We start from the raw sequence: 18,603 nt of genomic DNA on the forward strand, positions 1-18,603 counted from the left end.
TAATTATGTGTTTTATAACTGTAAATATGTGTTTTAGATAACATATTATTTAAAATAGATTTAAAATATGTTTTATGTTTTGTATACCTTGGATTGGCATTGCATGACAGGGGGCACCTTAATATTTGAAACAAATAAATAATACACTTTTAATTATTATTTGCTAGCAGCTTTGAGAACAAAATTTTGTAAGGGTAGGGTACCCATCCTTGAAACAAATGTAATTCAGTTATTTTATCATTTTTATAGTCAAATGTTAGAAAATGCTGGTGAAAATATTGAGCCTTGCTGCACTAATGCCAGGCCAGGGAATAATAAATCACTGCTTAATAGTCTCCTCCTTCCAGAATTATTTGCTTATATAATTGCAACCTAGATGGATATGTCTGAAAGCACAAATTTATGTCAGTTGTATTCATGTGAGTTATTGCTACAGCTTTTACAAAGAGTTAGTAGTCAAGGAAAAGGGAGGATTGATAGGATCTCTAAATGTTTCATCTCATCCTCCAGATTCACTGAGCGCCAGTTTTCAGGCTTCATACTTGTTGCAAACAATGAAGATAGATTGAGAAGTCTGATAATGACCCTGTTTACACAACAGTTTTAACTAGGTAGATGGAGCAGTCAAGTACCTGAGTGAAGGGCTCATACCACACACTTAACTGTGTCAGGAGGTTGTGTGTCATGTGAATATCTAGACCAGAAACAGTCCCAGTCAATTAACTCTGAGTGGGTTAATTTTAGCACCAACTAGTCCCAATAACTGTTCTTGTTGGTTTGTTAGTTCTCTAACCCTTTGCTGTTCTGAGAAAAGACAAAGACAATGTTCTAGAGAGGTCTCACAAAAATGGGGCCTCTCTAGGCATTCTCTGTTGCCATTTTAGTTTGCACTCCAATAGCCATTCAGAGAATTAAAAATGAGCAGAAATAGGTGGACTATGAGTAGTTTCCCCAACTCTGTGCATTGTGGGATTGATCCTAATGGAGCACCTATGGGAAAACAAAAGGGAAGGGAAAATGTCCCAGCATCCTTTGCAATTTCTAGAAGAAATTAAAAAATGGTCACTACATGACTGATCCAGTTAGTCTAGATCATGCACTATCTATGCATGGAGGCAAGTCACTTGTCCAAAGGAGATGACAGGGCCAGTCATAGCTAGGGAGCAGCGCATATTGTCCGTAAGTGTCATGAGTATGGATGGTGAGCAGGAGGGGGCCCCTATCCAGCGGGGAAAATGCACATGTAGTTTAGAGGCTTTGAACTGTCCTTCAAAGAAACTCAGAGCAGACCCGCCTTGAGTTTTGGATTTATCTGTGTGGGTTTCTCACACTTTTTTCAGTTTGGCAGGATTTTCTATCTACTAGAGCATTCAATAAACACTAGAGACCAACTCACTGTCTCAACATGGTACTTCGCTCTAAGTTAGGACAATAAAACTCTTCCTGATGTCTCATGATTAACATGAAGAACTGTTTTTTTTATAACTGAAGGGTTCTATATGTCATGATTTTCATTTAAGGAATAGGTTATATATTGAACAATAATCAGTTTAATTAAATATATTAGGTCACACTATTGATTTGGTTCTGTCATCTGTACAGCAGGAATTTATTTCAGATTTGAGTAAGTGGATTTTAAAAAACAACAACTCCTTATCATGATCCCATTAGTTCTGGCAAGGCTTGCTTATTGCAGCTTATTGACTTCTGCAGAAAAGCAGCAATTAAACTTCCCCACCTTCAGGAGTTGAGGAATTCAGAAGGCTTCTTGAGAATCCTGGAGTACATGAACACCACCTTTAGATGAAGCTGAAAACATTGAGTATATGGTCATTGCTTGCCAATCCATTCAGTCACTTATTAATTCCTTCTCCCTGAATCAATCTGGCTCCCTGCTTCATCATTTTTATTAGAGTTTTGATAGCATAGCAAGAAATAGGACCTCAAACCCTGTAAGGTGAAAATAAGCATTTCTTACATACATTGTGATGTAATATGTACATGTATGAAACATGGCTGGTTATTGTTTACGATGATTTTTGAGGGACATAGCAGTGCTGGGAAGGAAACAGTTGATCTTTTGTAAGTTTTGCCGACTGTGGAAGTGGGAAAAATGTTTATTTGCTTTAGAAGTGAAGGACTCTATTACAGTAGTTATGGTAAAGGTAGCTTTAAAAATATTAGAATGGTAAGCATTGATTTAGCTGAAGCCACATCCTTACCTTTTCCAAGTAGCCAATTAACTGCTAACTGCAGCACTATCTAAAACAGACAGGAACTCTCAAAGCAACATCACATGGAAAACTGTATTTCAGAAGTAGACCAGAAAAAATTAGCTCTGGGGTTGCTTCCATGGTGAGTAGGTAATTACTATATTATGGTATTGTCTGTTCCTGGCCTGTTCTGGCAACAGGGCAACCAGACAATGTGTATAAGCCCTAAATTAGACATTGATGAGGGGTTTCCATCCAGATGCTCAACTGTGGAAAAAGCTTAACATTGGGGGGAGGGGTGTTGAGGCATATAAAATGGATGGAGCGACAGCAAATATGTGTGGGTAAATCTGAAATTTCTGGGGAATTTGGAGAGGGCTTTTTAAAAAAAAAAAAAAACTGCTGTGCTTGCATTATATTGTTTTTGTTTCCCAACTCAAAATGGTGGGAAACTGCTATCAGATTTCAGCAGTTATAGTCAAAGGGGCCTCTGAGGACACAAAAATAGGGCTCTGGGGTGCATATGCTTCTGGGACCACAGGTTGCTCATTCCTGCTCTAAATTTGTATGCCCTAGTCACATTTATCCATTGGTGATACCACTGAAATGCTTCATTTTGGGGATAGATTTAAAAAAATCATTAAGAAAACAATCCATTGCCCATATATATAATTGCACTGAACTTTTTCCCCTCAATGATTGTGTAACAATTCTTTGCTTGGCTCTGATCCTGGGATGTAAAAAGAGCCATCAGCATTAAGCTGACAGGACAATAGCTACAGAAGAGTGAACCCTCCTACTTTCACTGATGTATGGATGACTCAGGTAATTATGTCCTACTGCACCTTAGCAGCTGACAATACAATATCAGTGTTCATTGCATTCTTTTTTATTAGGGAAGATAAAGACCTGATTCTTTACAGCATATTGTGATTAATATAAAGAGGTGCAGTTGGATCTCTACCAGCTAAAGGAATCATCCAGAATGAGGACAATTTAAACCGGCTACCCAGTCTTTACTTTACTGAAGTCATGGGATGCGGTACTTCTGTTACAAAGAGCCAAACAAATAAATCAGAAAAAGGTAAAACCTGTTTGCACAATATAATCATTCTACGGCAACAAATAATCCTATTGTGCTTTTTTTTAATTTGTAAGTTTGTGGTTATACAATTTGTATATGTTTTATCATTTGTTTTATAACTCTGTGTGTGTAAATATATAACTACCTAGGTAGACACACCTCTTTGTTTTCATACCTTACTGTTTTGAGTGGGACTCAGCTCTTGTACAAAGTGATTGGTGATATGTGAGATACAAAAGGTTAAGAACTACTGACATGGAAGGCATGTTAGGATCAAGAATCAGGAGCTTTTACCTGAAGGCCAGAAGCTTATTTAAGGCTTCAGTTCTATACATCAATCTTCCTCAGTCTTGTTTCTTCATACCTGGGAGTAAGTTTTGCCAAACTTTTCAATAGGCTCGAGTAGAATTGGATTGCACTCCTTTATCTTACCTTACTCCTTCCATTTGCCTTTTCAGTAGTTTATATTACTTGCTCATTTTAAGCATCTGTGTCTCCTAAGAGTTCAGGTGTGTAACAAGGGTACATGAGGTAGAAATAAAGAGAAGCATAATAAAATTCAAAGCAATTACAAAAAACTGAAAAAAAATGTAACTGTAAGAACAGCAGTGAAAACTCATTAACATCCTGAGACATGCTTAACTTACATCCTGCATCTTCCAACAAGCACACAGCAAGCACTACAAAATTAGTATATGACAGGAAAAAAAAACCCTCTTAAAATAATAGTATAATAATAGAAAGTAGTAAGATGCACAAAGGAAAAAAACCAGCGGTCTACTGGAATTTTTATTATGTTTCGTATTCTGTAATGCTTTATATTGGAGTTGTGTTTGTTTTATTCGTAAAATAAAATAAATGGACTCATAATATAGCTCCAGTATTCCAAAGGAAAATGTTTTGCAAACATACTCACCAATACAATGAAAAAGGGTCCCATATTCACAGCTGATGACTCTAAAGCTGTTGGGAAGGGAGGGAAAAAAGCAAAGAAGACTTCAATGGAATCTCTTCACATGCCACATGTATACAGGAAGGATTTGTGTGGCTGCCTGATCTACCCATTCCAAGATGCCTGGTGCCTATACAAAGGAAACGCATGCATGAAGATCTACCACATAAGGACCTTGTAGGAAGGAGCTGTATGTATATGTGTTGCTTACAAGGATGCCAGATGTTTTTATATACATATAGAGAGAGATAGAGATTTACATATACAGATATACACATGAAAGGAAAAAGGGCATGGCCAGTGAGCCTAGCCCATGGGACCATGTCCTATATGCTTTCAGCGAACAGATGGTTCATCTAAACCTTTTTTAGCTGCCGGTTAATTTTCTTCTTGGCAGCTATTATGTCCATTACCACTCTAACATTACTTTTAGTGCTTTCATTGATTGGACAAGATCAATGATAGCACTTCCATACAGCTCTGAAAGGTTCTTGTTTTAATTCAGAGTGAACCCTAAAACAGAAAAGTCCTCCCAATGAAATTACAGGCTTTAGGGTGCCTGCTCATAGCAACAGCTGCAACCAATACTGTAGTCAAGCATGATAACTTGTTACTGCCTTCCAACCCAAGTGGCTTCTGCCTATGGTACAGTGGGGCTTGCAGAATATATTAGGAGAGAAGGTTGTGCCATGTGTAAAAAACACAAATAGAGCTTTATAGAGTAAGGTGACCAGGCAACACATAAGACTGTAAGATCTCAACTGAGAAACTAAATCTGATTTGAGCAGAGATTAGGCAGGAAAGGCATTGCTTTAATATTCAGAGAAAAGAACAAAATCAAATAAAAAAGTAAAAGGAACATGAAACTATTATATATATAAAGAAGGGAAGGTATATTAGTCACTGAGTATTGGAAGAGGTGAAAGCAAGATGCGTCACCTTCAAATAGTTTAGAACTCCATTCTCTAACTCAGGGTTTCTCAACCATGGTTCTGTGGAATGCTAGGGTTCCATGAGAAGTCACTAGGGGTTCCCCGAGAGATCACAATTTATTTAAAAAATTATTTCAAATTTGGGCAACTTCACATTAAAGAGGTAAGTTTCATTATTTTTCGTTTGAGAACACTGTTAATGCATATAAACAGGCCTACACATGAAACAAATACAATAATTTTGTAACTTCTGGTGTCAGATTCCACAATCAGATGAATGATGAATCTTCTAATTGTGCTCATCTGCCATAATGAGCTAACGCATGTCAAGAACCAGATGGGAGGGGGAACATCATGGAGTGAGAAACTATCTTGTTTGGGCTAAGGGGAGAAGTAAAGGTCGTACCAGCAGAGACATCTGTGCTTGGCATGCCTAACTGTTGGAATTAGGAGGGAAGAGGTGTAAAGGGGAGGGGGGGTTGTCTGTTCATTTTAATTAGGTAGTTTAGGCAGGAATTTCCAACTGCAGCTTTGCTCTTGATCTGTACACATTCTTAATAAATCTGAATTCTGCACTTTCAATTGTGCATGAGTCAGGTCATTATTGGGACCCAAGGTGTCAGTTCTTACATAAAGCTGTGATTGTACCAATTTTAACTTTACCGGGAGAAGCTATCTTCCCTGAGGAAAGTTAAGCATTCATTCTCCACAGTCACGCTTGGACAGTATGGAGGGTTCTTATCAAACTAAGCCAGAAATAATGACAGAAGAAGAAGTCCTAGCACCTTCTGTGGGGACTTTGGTGACCACGAGAGGTCGAGGAGTGAAAGCTCAAGGAGGAAAGGTGAAAGAGAAGGGATACAAGCCGAAAACAAGGAAACAGCAGGTGAGCCATCCCCATTCTCCGGGATCCAATGACCAACTGGAGAAGAAGCTCCTTCGGAAACACAAACCCCACTGGGCATTTTGGTTTGGAGATGGAACGGAGAGGACACTGGTGAGGTGGCATTCATTCCAGCAAGAAGCCAGGAGCCAAGATCTGATGGCCAACTGACGTCTGTCCCGGTTGGAACAAGAGATGCAATTGGTAGCAGACATGGTGACCAGCTTGAAGGAAGCCATGGACAGGTTGGTTAGTCACCTAGCCCATAAGGTGCCCACCCCAGACAGTGCTCCATCGGTGTCGGTGTTGGGATGATTCGGGGACATCAGATCACACCTGATCGAGCTATGGTGAAGCCATCAGTCCAGCTCTGACAAGAGACCAGCCAGCTGGGAAGTGAGTGCAAATTCAGCCTGCCCCGAGGTGAGCCAAAAGAGCGGAGAGCCTGAAACCGTTTCGTGACTTAAAGGTAAAGTTCAGAGGGGACCCTAACAAGCTGGCCTACTTCTTAGCCTATGTGAGTGGGTTTATGGATGAATTTGGAGACACTTTCCTGACTGATGAAGCAAGAGTGAGGTATGTGTTGACTCACTTGGGGGCAGAAGCTTCCAAATGGATGGTGATGCTGCATGACTGTAGAGCCCCAGAACTTCGTGATTTTGATGCTTTTATGACTGCTCTAAGAAATTGTTTCGAAGATCCTCTGGCTAAGATGAAGGCCAAAACTAGTCTGCAATACATCAGACAAAGGAACCAGTCCGTGACCAAATATGCCATGGAGTTCCAAAACCTGGCAGGGAGCTTGACTGACTGGCTGGAGTCACTCAAGCTGGAATTTTTTCCAGATGAGGTTACAACTCATCATCCTGGATTGGTGCCTGGCGAGGGGTGACCCGGAAACCTTGAGGGAGTGGATACATTTAGCAGGCATGGTGGAGAACACCAAAATCCACCTCAGAAAACTACGCCAACTGCAACCAAATGTCAAGAAGCCGGTCACATCAGGGAGCACAGGATTGAAGTCATCGGTGAGACTGTCATGGGATAAAGAGAATAAATGTCGCATGAGAAAGGGGTTGTGTTTTAAATGCAGCAAAGGAGGTCATCTGGCCACTGATTATCAACACAGCACTGCGGTCCCTTCACCAAAACCGAAGCCCAACCACCCACCAAATCTCCAACCACAAAAAGGAAGGCAGCAGTTGGAAGTGAATGTGTCACCAGCCACAGAGTCTGACAGCCTGGATGTGGACTCATCTGACGAACCTCAGTTGCTGGTGGGAAACGGGGCCAGCCTGCCTTAAAGGGTGCCGACTGGCAGGCTGATTCAAAAGGGTGCAAGAACTCAGTGAGTGGAGATGGCCCCATGGTGATGATGGGGGTGGAGTTGCAGACCTTGGAGGGAAGAAAAAGAGCAGATCTAATTGCTCTGTTGGACCCGGGGTGCGGTAAATGTTTAATTCACCTGCAATAGTGAATGGACTGGGATTGAAAGTACAGAGACTAAAAGCCCATTGTCTTTACTCAGTTGGATGGGTCAGAAGCCACAGGGGCCCCCGCAATGTTCTGCACCGAAGAGATGAGAATGAAAGTAGGTACCCACAAAGAGACCCTAAGATTTATAGTGGCTTCAATAGCGAATCATTCACTAATTTTGGGACTGCCTTGGTTGAGGGTGAACAACCCCCAAGTGGACTGGGTAACTGGCCGGATACAGTTTAAAGATGGATGGTATTTAGAACTCAAAGCAGAGGGGGGAAAGACAGAGAGAAAGAACTTAGCTGTGCTTTCAGTGGTGGAAGGAGCGAGTGGTGCCTCTGAGGAGGACCTGATTCCAGAACCAAATCCATTCCAGATTTAAGGGAGGTGTTTGGGGAAGCGGAATGTGATCAATTACCCCCCCCCCAAGGAACAGACTGTGCCATTGAAATTGAACCGGTGATGAAGCTTCCCAAACCGAAACTGTATTTAATGTCTTCAAAGGAGCAAGAAGTACTACAGGAGTTTATAGACAAAAACTTGGCACAGGGTTTTATTTGACCCACCAAGTCCCCAGTGGCTGCTCTGGTACTGTTCAGAACAAAAAAGGACAGTCCTTTGAGATTGTGCACCGATTATAGAGGTTTAAACGCTATATGCACTGTAGATCAGTATCCTCTCTCCCTGATGAAGGACATGTTAGCTCATCTATCAAAAGGGAAATTTTTCACTAAGCTGGACTTGAGAGAAGCTTATTTTCGGGTTCAACACCAGATTTTTATATGAATTCTTATATAATTCAGCAATGCCTTAGTTACCTACATGTCTTCTGAAACTTTCAGTTTGCTCTTTCAAGCATACTGAATATTGGCAATTCCTCTTGGGAAGTGCTTTGGTGGGCATCATTGATAAGATCCCTTGAGTCTTGATTCATCATCTTAGTAACAAAGCAGTATTTCTATTTGAATGAGAATTGGAATAATGAAATTGTGAGCTATGATAAGAGTGATGTTCCAAGGGCAACACATTCCTCTGCCAAGTCTGTCATAGTAAAGGCAGGTTACAGCTTGTTTAATGTAACATCTGTATGCCGCTTAACAACTTAATTTGTTCTACATAGTAACATCTAGTTTTGCTAGAACTGAATTTAAGTAATTCTTTTTAGAGTGTATTTAGCTAGGTATTTATATAATTGTTAGCACCTTTTAAAACTTACAGCACACATTGTCTAGGTTACTAATGTCTTCAGGTTTGAAAAATTAAAAATATTCATTTACAAAAAGTCATGACAATGAAACCTTAAGATTCTGTGTTAGTCATGTATCTACTCAGTACTATCTGCCTGTCTACTTTTTACAGTAATTCAGAAAGTCACAGGATCTCATGCATAAGCCTACAAATTACAATAAAGTTACCACTGAATTTGAGATGCAGTGATACTGATAATCTTAAAGATCACCCTTCTGTATTAGAGATAAGTATGAAGTACAGGGCTCCATGTATTTCATTCATTTTAAAAGTCTAGGTCTAAAAATCTGAATAATTAACTAGTGCCCAATTAATCTTATTCTGGGGGCACATCCTGTTTTGCAGCCATTAAAGCAGCTATTCTTATTCAAAGATGGTATCGGTCTTACATGGCACAGCTAGAAATGAGGCGTCGATATTCCTTGACTATTTTCCAATCAATTGAATATGCAGATGAACAAGCACAGCTGCAGGTTTGTATTCTACAACATTTCTTTGCCACAAACAGTGAAATCAAACATACCGTGTTTTCAGATGATGTTCTTCATAGAGCATGTGCCTCTTAGTTTTGTGTTTATTTTCACATTGTTTAAAGCTTGCAAAATAATGCCATATTATTGGCTTTCTGAAACTGATATCTCAGGATGATGATGATTAGAGCAGCCTTTTTCAAGTGGACTTTAATCAATACTACTTTTCATATATTTGAAAACACCTGCCTTCTTTTAAAAGCTGACTTTTTAAAAATGCACACTGGACCCAGGTTCTTCTAGTATTTAATCAAGTCTGGAATGCAAATCTTAGGGACCTTGGAGCTGGCCTTAAATCAAGTTGACATTGGTGCATATACCACAGCATTGTTGATGGTTTGCAAGGTTTCAGGAAGGAATTTTTCCAGCTCTAGCTGAGATGCTGAAGATATGGGCCTCGGACCTGCTGCATGTGCAGCTCTATCAGTGTTGTAAAGATTTAGCCTAAACAAACTTTTCCTCTCATACATTATATGTTACAGTACTCAAATAATGGAACATTTTAGAGCACAATTTTGAGCACATGGCAGATTATTGTTATATTGTAACTGCCATGTCCTCAAAACTGCACTCTAAAATCTTCCACTGTTTAAGACATGAACAAGAAATACTGTATTATTGGATGGCTTGGATGGTTCACACACTGTCTTTGGACTTTACTCACTTATCTTCTTGGATGGGTGGCTGGATGGGTGGGTAGATGATAGACTGATGTAGTTATTTTCCCCCTATTCTCAAGAGTGCAAGGTGATATACAGTACATAGCTCTGTCCCACACACACATACACTCCCAATTTTTCTTTACAAACGTAACTTGGGTGTTGTGATTGGACTATGATGAAGTGAAGACTTGAATTTGGATCTCTCTAGTCCTAGTCTTGTACCTTAACTACTACACTACACTGTTGCTCATTCTACATCTTGCAGCAATATGAGTTTTGGGCCATAAGCCTCTTTGACACAGATGAGGAAGAAAGAGAAAGGTCAGGGAAAGACAACATCTCTTGAAACATTACTTTTTTTCTTTTCTCTTCCTGACACTCTTGACTGTCCTCCTAACAAACAAGCCAATGTGGATTGTTCTTGCCATACATCTGAACTGACTGCCTTGAGAGGCTTTTGAAATGAGGCACATGAAATTAGGTGGTGAGGCTGCTGCAGTGTGAGGACCAAGAGTTGCTTACCCCCAATTTAACATCTGCTCTGTGTGAGTCGGGAAGGGGGAGGAGTGATGAAGAAGTAGAGCAGGTTTTTATGTACATGCAGGAGGAGTTTTTTTATACTTCTGTCTTCTGAGCAGGGAAAGGTTTCATGCATGCAAGGGCATTAATGCAGGTATGTATGAAAAAAAAAACCTCCCCTTAAATACAAGGCTTGGGATTTTGTCTAACATTCTCATAGGAGATGGATCCCTTGTAAATGTGTAATAGATTGGTGATTCTGATTTACAAACTAACAGATGTTTTCTTACTCAGCTGTCCAAATTCTTTACATTTATGCTGGACCATTTTACTCGGAGCAATGAGACAGATCCAGGTGAGGATTTTAAAAAATAAATTAATGTTTTTGATAAATTGCACCTGCATATTTTGCTTAGAAAAATGGCAAGTTAACCAGGGCCAAATCTATGGGTATAGGTGACTATTTTTTTGTGACTATCTTCAGAGCCACTTGAGGATCTACACATGCAAATGGAAACTTTTTTTCTGTTTTCCAAGAGTGAAAATCTAAGAATTGGAGCAGTGTCTGTGCAGTTCCAATTAAATTGTCAAAGTAGGAACTGATTATTCAAGAACCATGGAGGTATAGGAGCAGAACTAGCACCTTTGCTTTCCTGCTCAATACATCTTTAATGTTGATATTCAAGAGCTCTTATACAGTGCTTCATTAATCTTAGAATCAATAGCACCTGAAAAATATCTTATTTTCAGATTCATGCTAAAATGTTTACATGATTACCTAATTTTGAATATGCCAAGGTGTGTTCCTCAGAAAACGTTCCTGTGAAAAACTATGTTTGGCAATATTTGTAATTTTGGTTTTAAATATATTTCTCTAAGTCCTCTTATAAATAATTATTAATGGGTTTTTCTGTGTACACTGGTTTTATTTATATTTTTTCATGCTGAAGAGAACATGGTAACCAAAGTTTGAATTGCAGCTACCATCAACCACAGCTAACATGGCTAATGGAGGCATGCTAGAAATTGTAGCTCGCTAATATCTGATTTATAGCTATAGGATGTTTAGTTTGTGAGATTTGTGCACTGTAGCCAAAGTAGGTGTTTTCTAGTGGACAAAAGCCACTAATGGTATGGATACTCCTCATCTCTGCAGTTCCCACAAATGGGGGCACCTAAGGAAAAGATGGAAGGGGAGCAAAGAGAAACCTAACTACCCAATTGTGAGTCTTTGTTCTGAATGTGCTTCATATAGCTCTGAAACTGCTATAAACAAAGAATTTTGCACTTCTACTCTTAAGTGCAATTTAACCCAACATGCAAAGCAGTACTACAGCTGTAGAAGAAGATCTTAGTTAAGATGGTGCCCCCTCTTTGTCCCTTTCCCATTGGCTGGCTTAGCCTATGCAAGTCTTCTCAGAGTATAGTCTTGGTACAAGGAGCAAAGGCTAGAGCCAATCCATTATTTATGGACATGATTATTAACCAGATAAAATATTTCTAAGCTGTATTTTCTGCTTCTTTTATAGATATCAGCTCCCACTTTTTCTCTACTACTAGTGATTATGCCATGTCAGTCTCAGATCATGCCATGATAGAGTATGAAAGAACAATAGAGGTACCAGCCTCCTATTATGGGCCTCGTCTTTGTTTTCCTCTTACTGTTGCTGATACTGATGTACTTCTTCAGGCTTTCAAAGATCAACAGGCAAGTTGAGACCATTGGTTTAATAACTTAATGTTTCATTTTACAATGTTCCATGATAATAAAAAAATTGGAATATGGGGTATCTGTTATAATAGTCTTCAAAGAAATACATCTAGAGGGGACCAAATCAAAGAAGGCTCTAGTGTATCATAATTTATGGATTATTTTCTTCATTTCCTTGGTTGGCTCTAAACCCAAACCATGGGCTTTGGATACATTTGCAACCAAGCTGACACTATTTAGCACTGTATTTTTTTTAAGGAGTCATGAAGTACACCAGTTGCAATCCAATACTGCCCAAGCACAGTCCAGATACAAATATTGCAATGGCATTAAAGATCTTGCCTATTGGTTGTCTGTGCAAGCAGGGTCTCGAAATGTCCTATAAAATGTTAAACTTTCTCTCAGACAACATCCTTCTTGCTTAGCTTTATGGAGTAACATGCCAGTAACATGCTGTTTTTGTCTTCATATCTGACTCTTCGCAGAAGCTCCATGCTCGATATGTACTTCAGCTGTTCCATGAGACCAGGAAAGTCCTTCAACAAATGCCAAACATCACTCATCTCTCAACTTCTTATGCCAAAGAAGTAACAATCTGTGGTGAGCTAGCAACATTTTTCTTCAGTGAGGCATAGTGTCAGGGTAATATCTAAAATATCTCTTGAACTGGTAGGGCTGTGCAACATTTTTAGCTGTCACTGCCTTTGAAATGAGAGCTTCCTCCTCCTTGTTCAAATCCTTCCCAATTTTTCTTTATTATATCAAAAAAGGACTGGTGACTCACACTTTGGAACATAATTTAAGTAAGCCAAACACTTCCTCCCACTTTTTTTCTGTCAGATGTTACTGAATGAGTCAGTAACCAAACCAGGCAAACTTTTATGAAAAGAGCTGCATTTCCATCTGTAAAATGTTCTTTTGTGTGGTAAATAATTCATTTGAACTCTAACCTTCCCCAGTCTTCAAGAAATGGTTCTGATATATTATTACCAACTTGGGGTACCAAATCTGGGCTGCAGAATTCCAAATAAACACTAGATGGGACCAAAAAGTTAGTTATCTGCTCCCTAGAGGTCCTCCTGATTTTTGCCACCTATTACAACAGAAGGAATGTCTACTGAGAGATATTTTCTCTGGAGCTATTAAAATGGTGAAAATATACAAAATAGTAGGAATTCTAATTTATGAACTATGCCTGTATATGGATTTTTAAATATACGTTAATATAAATATATAGATAAGAGGGAGAAAGAGTAAAAAGGAAAAACAAAGTATAGAATCTCTCACTCTTGCCCTCCTTGAATATTTGAAGATACATTGATTGAGACTTGGGGATCTTCTGGATCAAAATAGCACTCTTTGGTGGCTATAGGCCATCAATGTCTTCTCATTATTATACATATTACTGTATTATATCAGTAACTATGTAAAGATAACTTCAAGAGTTTCCCAATAATTTCTCCTTGATTACAGTGATATAACCACATGGCACAGTGTAATTACAGTGACATAGCCACATGGTATTACTATAGCACACAAACCAACTAAAGCCCTCCAAAACATCTTAAGTAAATCCAAAGATCCAGTAGCCCAGGAAGAAAAAACAGGAGTCATCTACAACATACAGTACAACATACAGTGTAAGGACTGTAACAGCCACTATGTAGGACAGATACGCAGAAGACTAGCAGAGTGCATTGATGAACACCAATTAGCAGTCAGAAGACACAATGAAAACTCCTTAATCTCACAGCACATGGACAGGCTCAACCATAGTTTCAACTGGGAAACTGTGAGCATCCTAAATCCAAAAATGCTAGGGAATTCCTGGAAGCTTGGCATTCAGACAAATCAGCCATCAATAGACACACAGAAATAAACCATATTTACACACCATTCAAAAGAAACAATAAAAAGCTAAGAAGGAAACAAAAAAACCAGAACACACCATCTCCGCAACCAACACCCAGATAAGCAGGGATTGACACAGACAAGCAATCAAGCAGAAAACTACCCTAATCAAGGAACTACCAAGGAGAAAACCACACCCCCACCAACACTAGCAGGACAAGTGACTGCATATAAAGAGCGAACAAATCCCACACTCACTTGTACTGATGATGTTACCTAGTTGGGTAATAAAATGTCTGCAAGTAAACAACCAACCGAGAGCACCAAGGACACCACAGTTCAACTCTGAGGTACACATATTCTCTTCTATTGGAACGATGATATAGATTATGGATGAGCTGACAGCACTCTCTGGGTCTGCTTGAGGAGATTCAGCACCTGCAAGACAGAATAATTATTCTGCTAGTAATTCTCTCAGACTCAGCGTTGTATCTTCCAATCAAGGGAGAAGCTAACAAATTAAATTCATTGTACTTTTGCAGGTAAAGGCCCCAAACCAAGATTGTTTTAAATCAGCTTTTAATCCATTCAGTGCAAAGGCAAATAAGGAAGCTTGTATTTATATTCTATACTGTTCAATGAGTTCTAGTCAGTTATTGTTGTGCATAAGAAAATATCATTGTATTTCCTCGAACTACGAGCCTCTTAAATTGGATGGAATTACAATTGGTCTTGCAAGCAAGCCTGTCCTTGATAATCTATATGTGTACTTCCTCTAACTGGTGTCTTCATTTGCACAATTATAAGAATATCTGAGATACATTATGACCTACTCTTCAAGCAAATAATAGTTGCCATGGCCAAAACCTGATTAGTGACAGATGAGAGCATCATTTTTACTGAAGCTGAAGCCAATCTGATTAGAGGTAATGAGACATATCCTACTTCCAGTAAATCCTTTTTAACTCTCTGAGTTGGCATTTAAATATTCATCTGGTAAGTGTCTTTGTGTTGGTTCTTTCCCTTTTGGTTTCCAATTCAAAACCTATTAAAATACATTGAGTGCCTACATTTTCTCCTTCACATGCATATTTCTTAAATATTGAAGGGTCATGATTTGTAATTCTGGCTGCTGATAAGCTCCAGCTGAAAGCTACTTTATGCAGCACTAAACTTGTTTTTCTTTCTAGGTGATTTACATGGAAAGTTGGATGATCTTTTGCTGATATTCTACAAAGTGAGTAACTAAGATGTTGCTGAGTTTTTAAGATGGTGCTTACTCAAATGATATTAGCAACTGCCTACATCCAGATAATCAGCACTTTGTAGTATCAATTATTGGCCTTTGGGCATCTTTCCACTGGCACTCTGTTAATTGTAATTGGAGGCTGATTGGAGGCACTAGCTAAAGGATATTGGAAGATATAAAACTTAAAAATAAGGGCTCTTTGGGATTTTTTTGCAAAGTGTAAACAGAAGTTGAAATAGCTTAGAAATTTTTCCCTTGAAAAGAAAAGCATGTAAAAGCTTGGATGCTATAAAGCATTTTTTTAATTAGGAAAAGGACTTAGAATATTTGAACACACCTTTTTTGAGAGACGGAAATATATAAAATGGCAGGTCTACTGCTGGATGGACAGGTGGAAGCTATGTCCAGGGCCCTTTGCTCAGCTTTGGGTGATTTGCCAGTTGGAGCCCTACCTGGAGCTCAAGGACCTTTGTGTAATGGTCTGTGAGAATGTCCTTGAGAGACAGGAGGAGAAGGAGCCTGCAGAAGCAATGGGGATGTAGCAAACATCTCACAAGGACCCTCCCTAGTTTCTTGGACCGTAAAGGTGAAGGGGGAGAGATGTACTTTTGGGCTTGCAAGATTCTGTTACTGTAACCTTACAATAAAGGTAGTGTTAGTACTAATGGTTGGTGCTTCTTGTCTTGACTACCTTGAAGGGCTGACCCTTGCAACAGTAACTCATGCCTTTATGACTATACACATAGACTACTGCAATGTGTTCTACGTGGGGCCACCTCTGAAGAATACCTGGAAACTACGCTTGCTACAAAATGTGGCAGCTTGGTTGCTGGCAGGTGTTAACCACCAGGAGCATATTAGACTTGTGCTCAAGGTCCTACAGGAATTGCCAGTAAGCTTCTGCCTGCAATTCCAAGTGCTGGTTTTGATCTACAAAGACCAAGGTATCATCAGAGCTGCCTTTTCCAATTACCATGTGTACACCATGGGAGAAGCTCTTGGTAATCCCATATTTTTGTAAGATGAGAGGAGGCTGAAGTAAGTAACAGTTTCTGTGTCAAAGCACCCATATTGTGGAACAGCCTTCCTTTGAACATTAGATTAGTCTCCCTGTGAAGGCCTTCTGGAAAACAATTAGGACCCATTTTTCCTTGGGTAGCTGAATGTTATCTTGCCTTTTTCTGCTTAATGGTAGGCTGTTGTACCCTGTCTAAGGAATATTGTATTACAGATCCTATTTTATTATAATAGTAAGGTATTATAATGGTTGTCATACTGTGTTTGTGGATATTTTAATATTTATTGTTACCCTACAGCTTTATATCTTCATATGTACCATGGATGTTTTATTTATTGTTTATTGTTTATTTTTTTATCTAATGAGCAATCTTAGCTCCACAAACTATTGGAAAGCTGTATTTTGCTGCAAAGGATTTTAATTTCATTCCATTTGTAAAGGGCAGTAACTAAAACTAGAGCTGTTACATGCTTGAGTTAAGCAAACTGAGACAGTGTCATGTTCACTGTTTCAATGTAATTTATACATCGTAACATTGCACATGCCATGGCACTGACGCGCGTTTCTGTTTGGGAGGGAGCTGCTCTGAGACCTTGTACCAAGCTCTGTATGTGAAATCAGGAGAATGGAATGTGTTTGGGTTATTTTCTCTGCTCAAGGACTTTTCCCGCAGACCATCAGAAACCGTTAGGAGCACCTGGGATTGTGGACTTGAGAAGATTCTACGGGAGAGGGATTTCATTTGCACCGAGGGTTTTTAGTTTGAATTTGGCATGCTTTCATCATTCTCAGCTTTCTTTGCGATCCTGCATACTATTCTTCAATAAATCAAATATCTTTGAAACCCTGCTTATGAGTCTGATATCCATTAGAATAGGCAATCCTTACAGACAGGAAAGTCTTATTATATTTTATATTTTAAAACAGATGGGGTTTTTTTGCATTTACAGTTTAAATTTAATGTCAGATTTAAAGCTGCCTTAAAAGCTAGTATTGCAAAAACCTCAGAACAACAGCTTTCCCACCCTGGATAAATGTTATTTGCATATATTTTCAGAATTTATTTCATTTGTTATTGGGAACACTTTTATTTCACTGTTCCAACAAGTGTGTTCTGAATAGCTTGTCGTTTTTAGTCCTACAAACCCATTCCTAACTGTACATATGGGTGTGTGTGAGCTGACATGCATGTGAGAATGGAAAACCTCCCAGTAGTACATATCTCTCACAATATATTATTTTTCCCATCAGGGATCTAGGTTGGTTGCTGTTTTTACTGGCACGGTTGTGGCTTTTAATTAGATATACTGTATAGTTGATCCTCATTATTCACAGATTCCATATTTGTGAATTTGCCTACTTTCTAAACTTTATTTGTAACCCCAAAATCAATTTGCGGTTACTTGTGGACATGCAGAGTGGCGAAAAAATTGAGTCCAATGCGCACATTCCTAGATGATGTTGAACATGTCGTCACTCTGCCTTCTTGTTTCAGCTCTTATAGTGTATGTGAGGTTTGAGCCTGCTTCTGACTCCAGAATGAAACTTATTCGGAGTCAGAAGGGGAAAACGAAACCTATCAGCAAGGTCCTGAAGAATCTGAACTAGGAAGTGACTCAGCAGAGCAGGAGAAATCGCAGGAGATGATTGGACAAACTCCGGAGGGAGATTTGATGCCTCCAATCAGTGCTTGAGAGAGGAGAGCAGAGAAGCGTGTGAAAGAGAAAGAAGCGCAGTTGGCCAGAAAGGGAAAACGGCACGAAAAGGAGCAAATAAAAAGGCAGGCACACCAAGAGCAAGCTGCCAGGGACAATCGCTCCTTTGAGCTCACAGCACCTGCGGAAGAATCCTTACCAGCATCGGAAGCCTTGCCTGTAGCCAGTGTGGAACCAGCACCAGCGCCTTTTGCTTTCGCAGAACTTCCTCCTGCTCCAGTCATTCCAGCAGAGCCTCTCTCCACTGTCCCTGTTGAGCACCATCTCGCGTCCAGCTCCAAGTCTTGTCACTTCGCTTCAGTGCGATCCGGATGTGTCTCTAGCTCTCAGCCTTGCCTGAACACTCCAGTCCAGTCCAGCCTTGCCTCCAGCTTTCAGCCTTGCCTAAACATTCCAGTCCAGCGTTGCCTCCAGATCCCAGCCTTGCTTGAACGCTCCAGTCCAGTCCAGCCTTGCCCCCAGATCCCAGCCTTGCCTGAACACTCCAGTCCAGTCCAGCCTTGCCTCCAGCTCTCAGCCTTGCCTAAACACTCCAGTCCAGTCCAGCCTTGCCACCA

General features: G+C 39.7%; 1 protein-coding gene across 1 annotated transcript in view; it reads left to right on the plus strand.

Annotated features, from left to right (window-relative positions):
- The window catches only part of PPEF1 (protein phosphatase with EF-hand domain 1), a 51,420-nt gene that overhangs the window by 5,214 nt on the left and 27,603 nt on the right, over positions 1-18,603 (plus strand). The window contains exons 2-7 of the mRNA XM_063305147.1: positions 3,110-3,297; positions 9,137-9,264; positions 10,797-10,857; positions 12,032-12,210; positions 12,699-12,813; positions 15,255-15,301. Coding sequence (XP_063161217.1) covers positions 3,246-3,297; positions 9,137-9,264; positions 10,797-10,857; positions 12,032-12,210; positions 12,699-12,813; positions 15,255-15,301 — 582 coding nt within the window. The 5' untranslated portion in view covers positions 3,110-3,245. The remainder of the gene's footprint in view (positions 1-3,109; positions 3,298-9,136; positions 9,265-10,796; positions 10,858-12,031; positions 12,211-12,698; positions 12,814-15,254; positions 15,302-18,603) is intronic.

The sequence above is a fragment of the Candoia aspera genome, chromosome 5 (assembly GCF_035149785.1).
Source record: "Candoia aspera isolate rCanAsp1 chromosome 5, rCanAsp1.hap2, whole genome shotgun sequence".
Lineage (NCBI taxonomy): Eukaryota > Metazoa > Chordata > Lepidosauria > Squamata > Boidae > Candoia > Candoia aspera.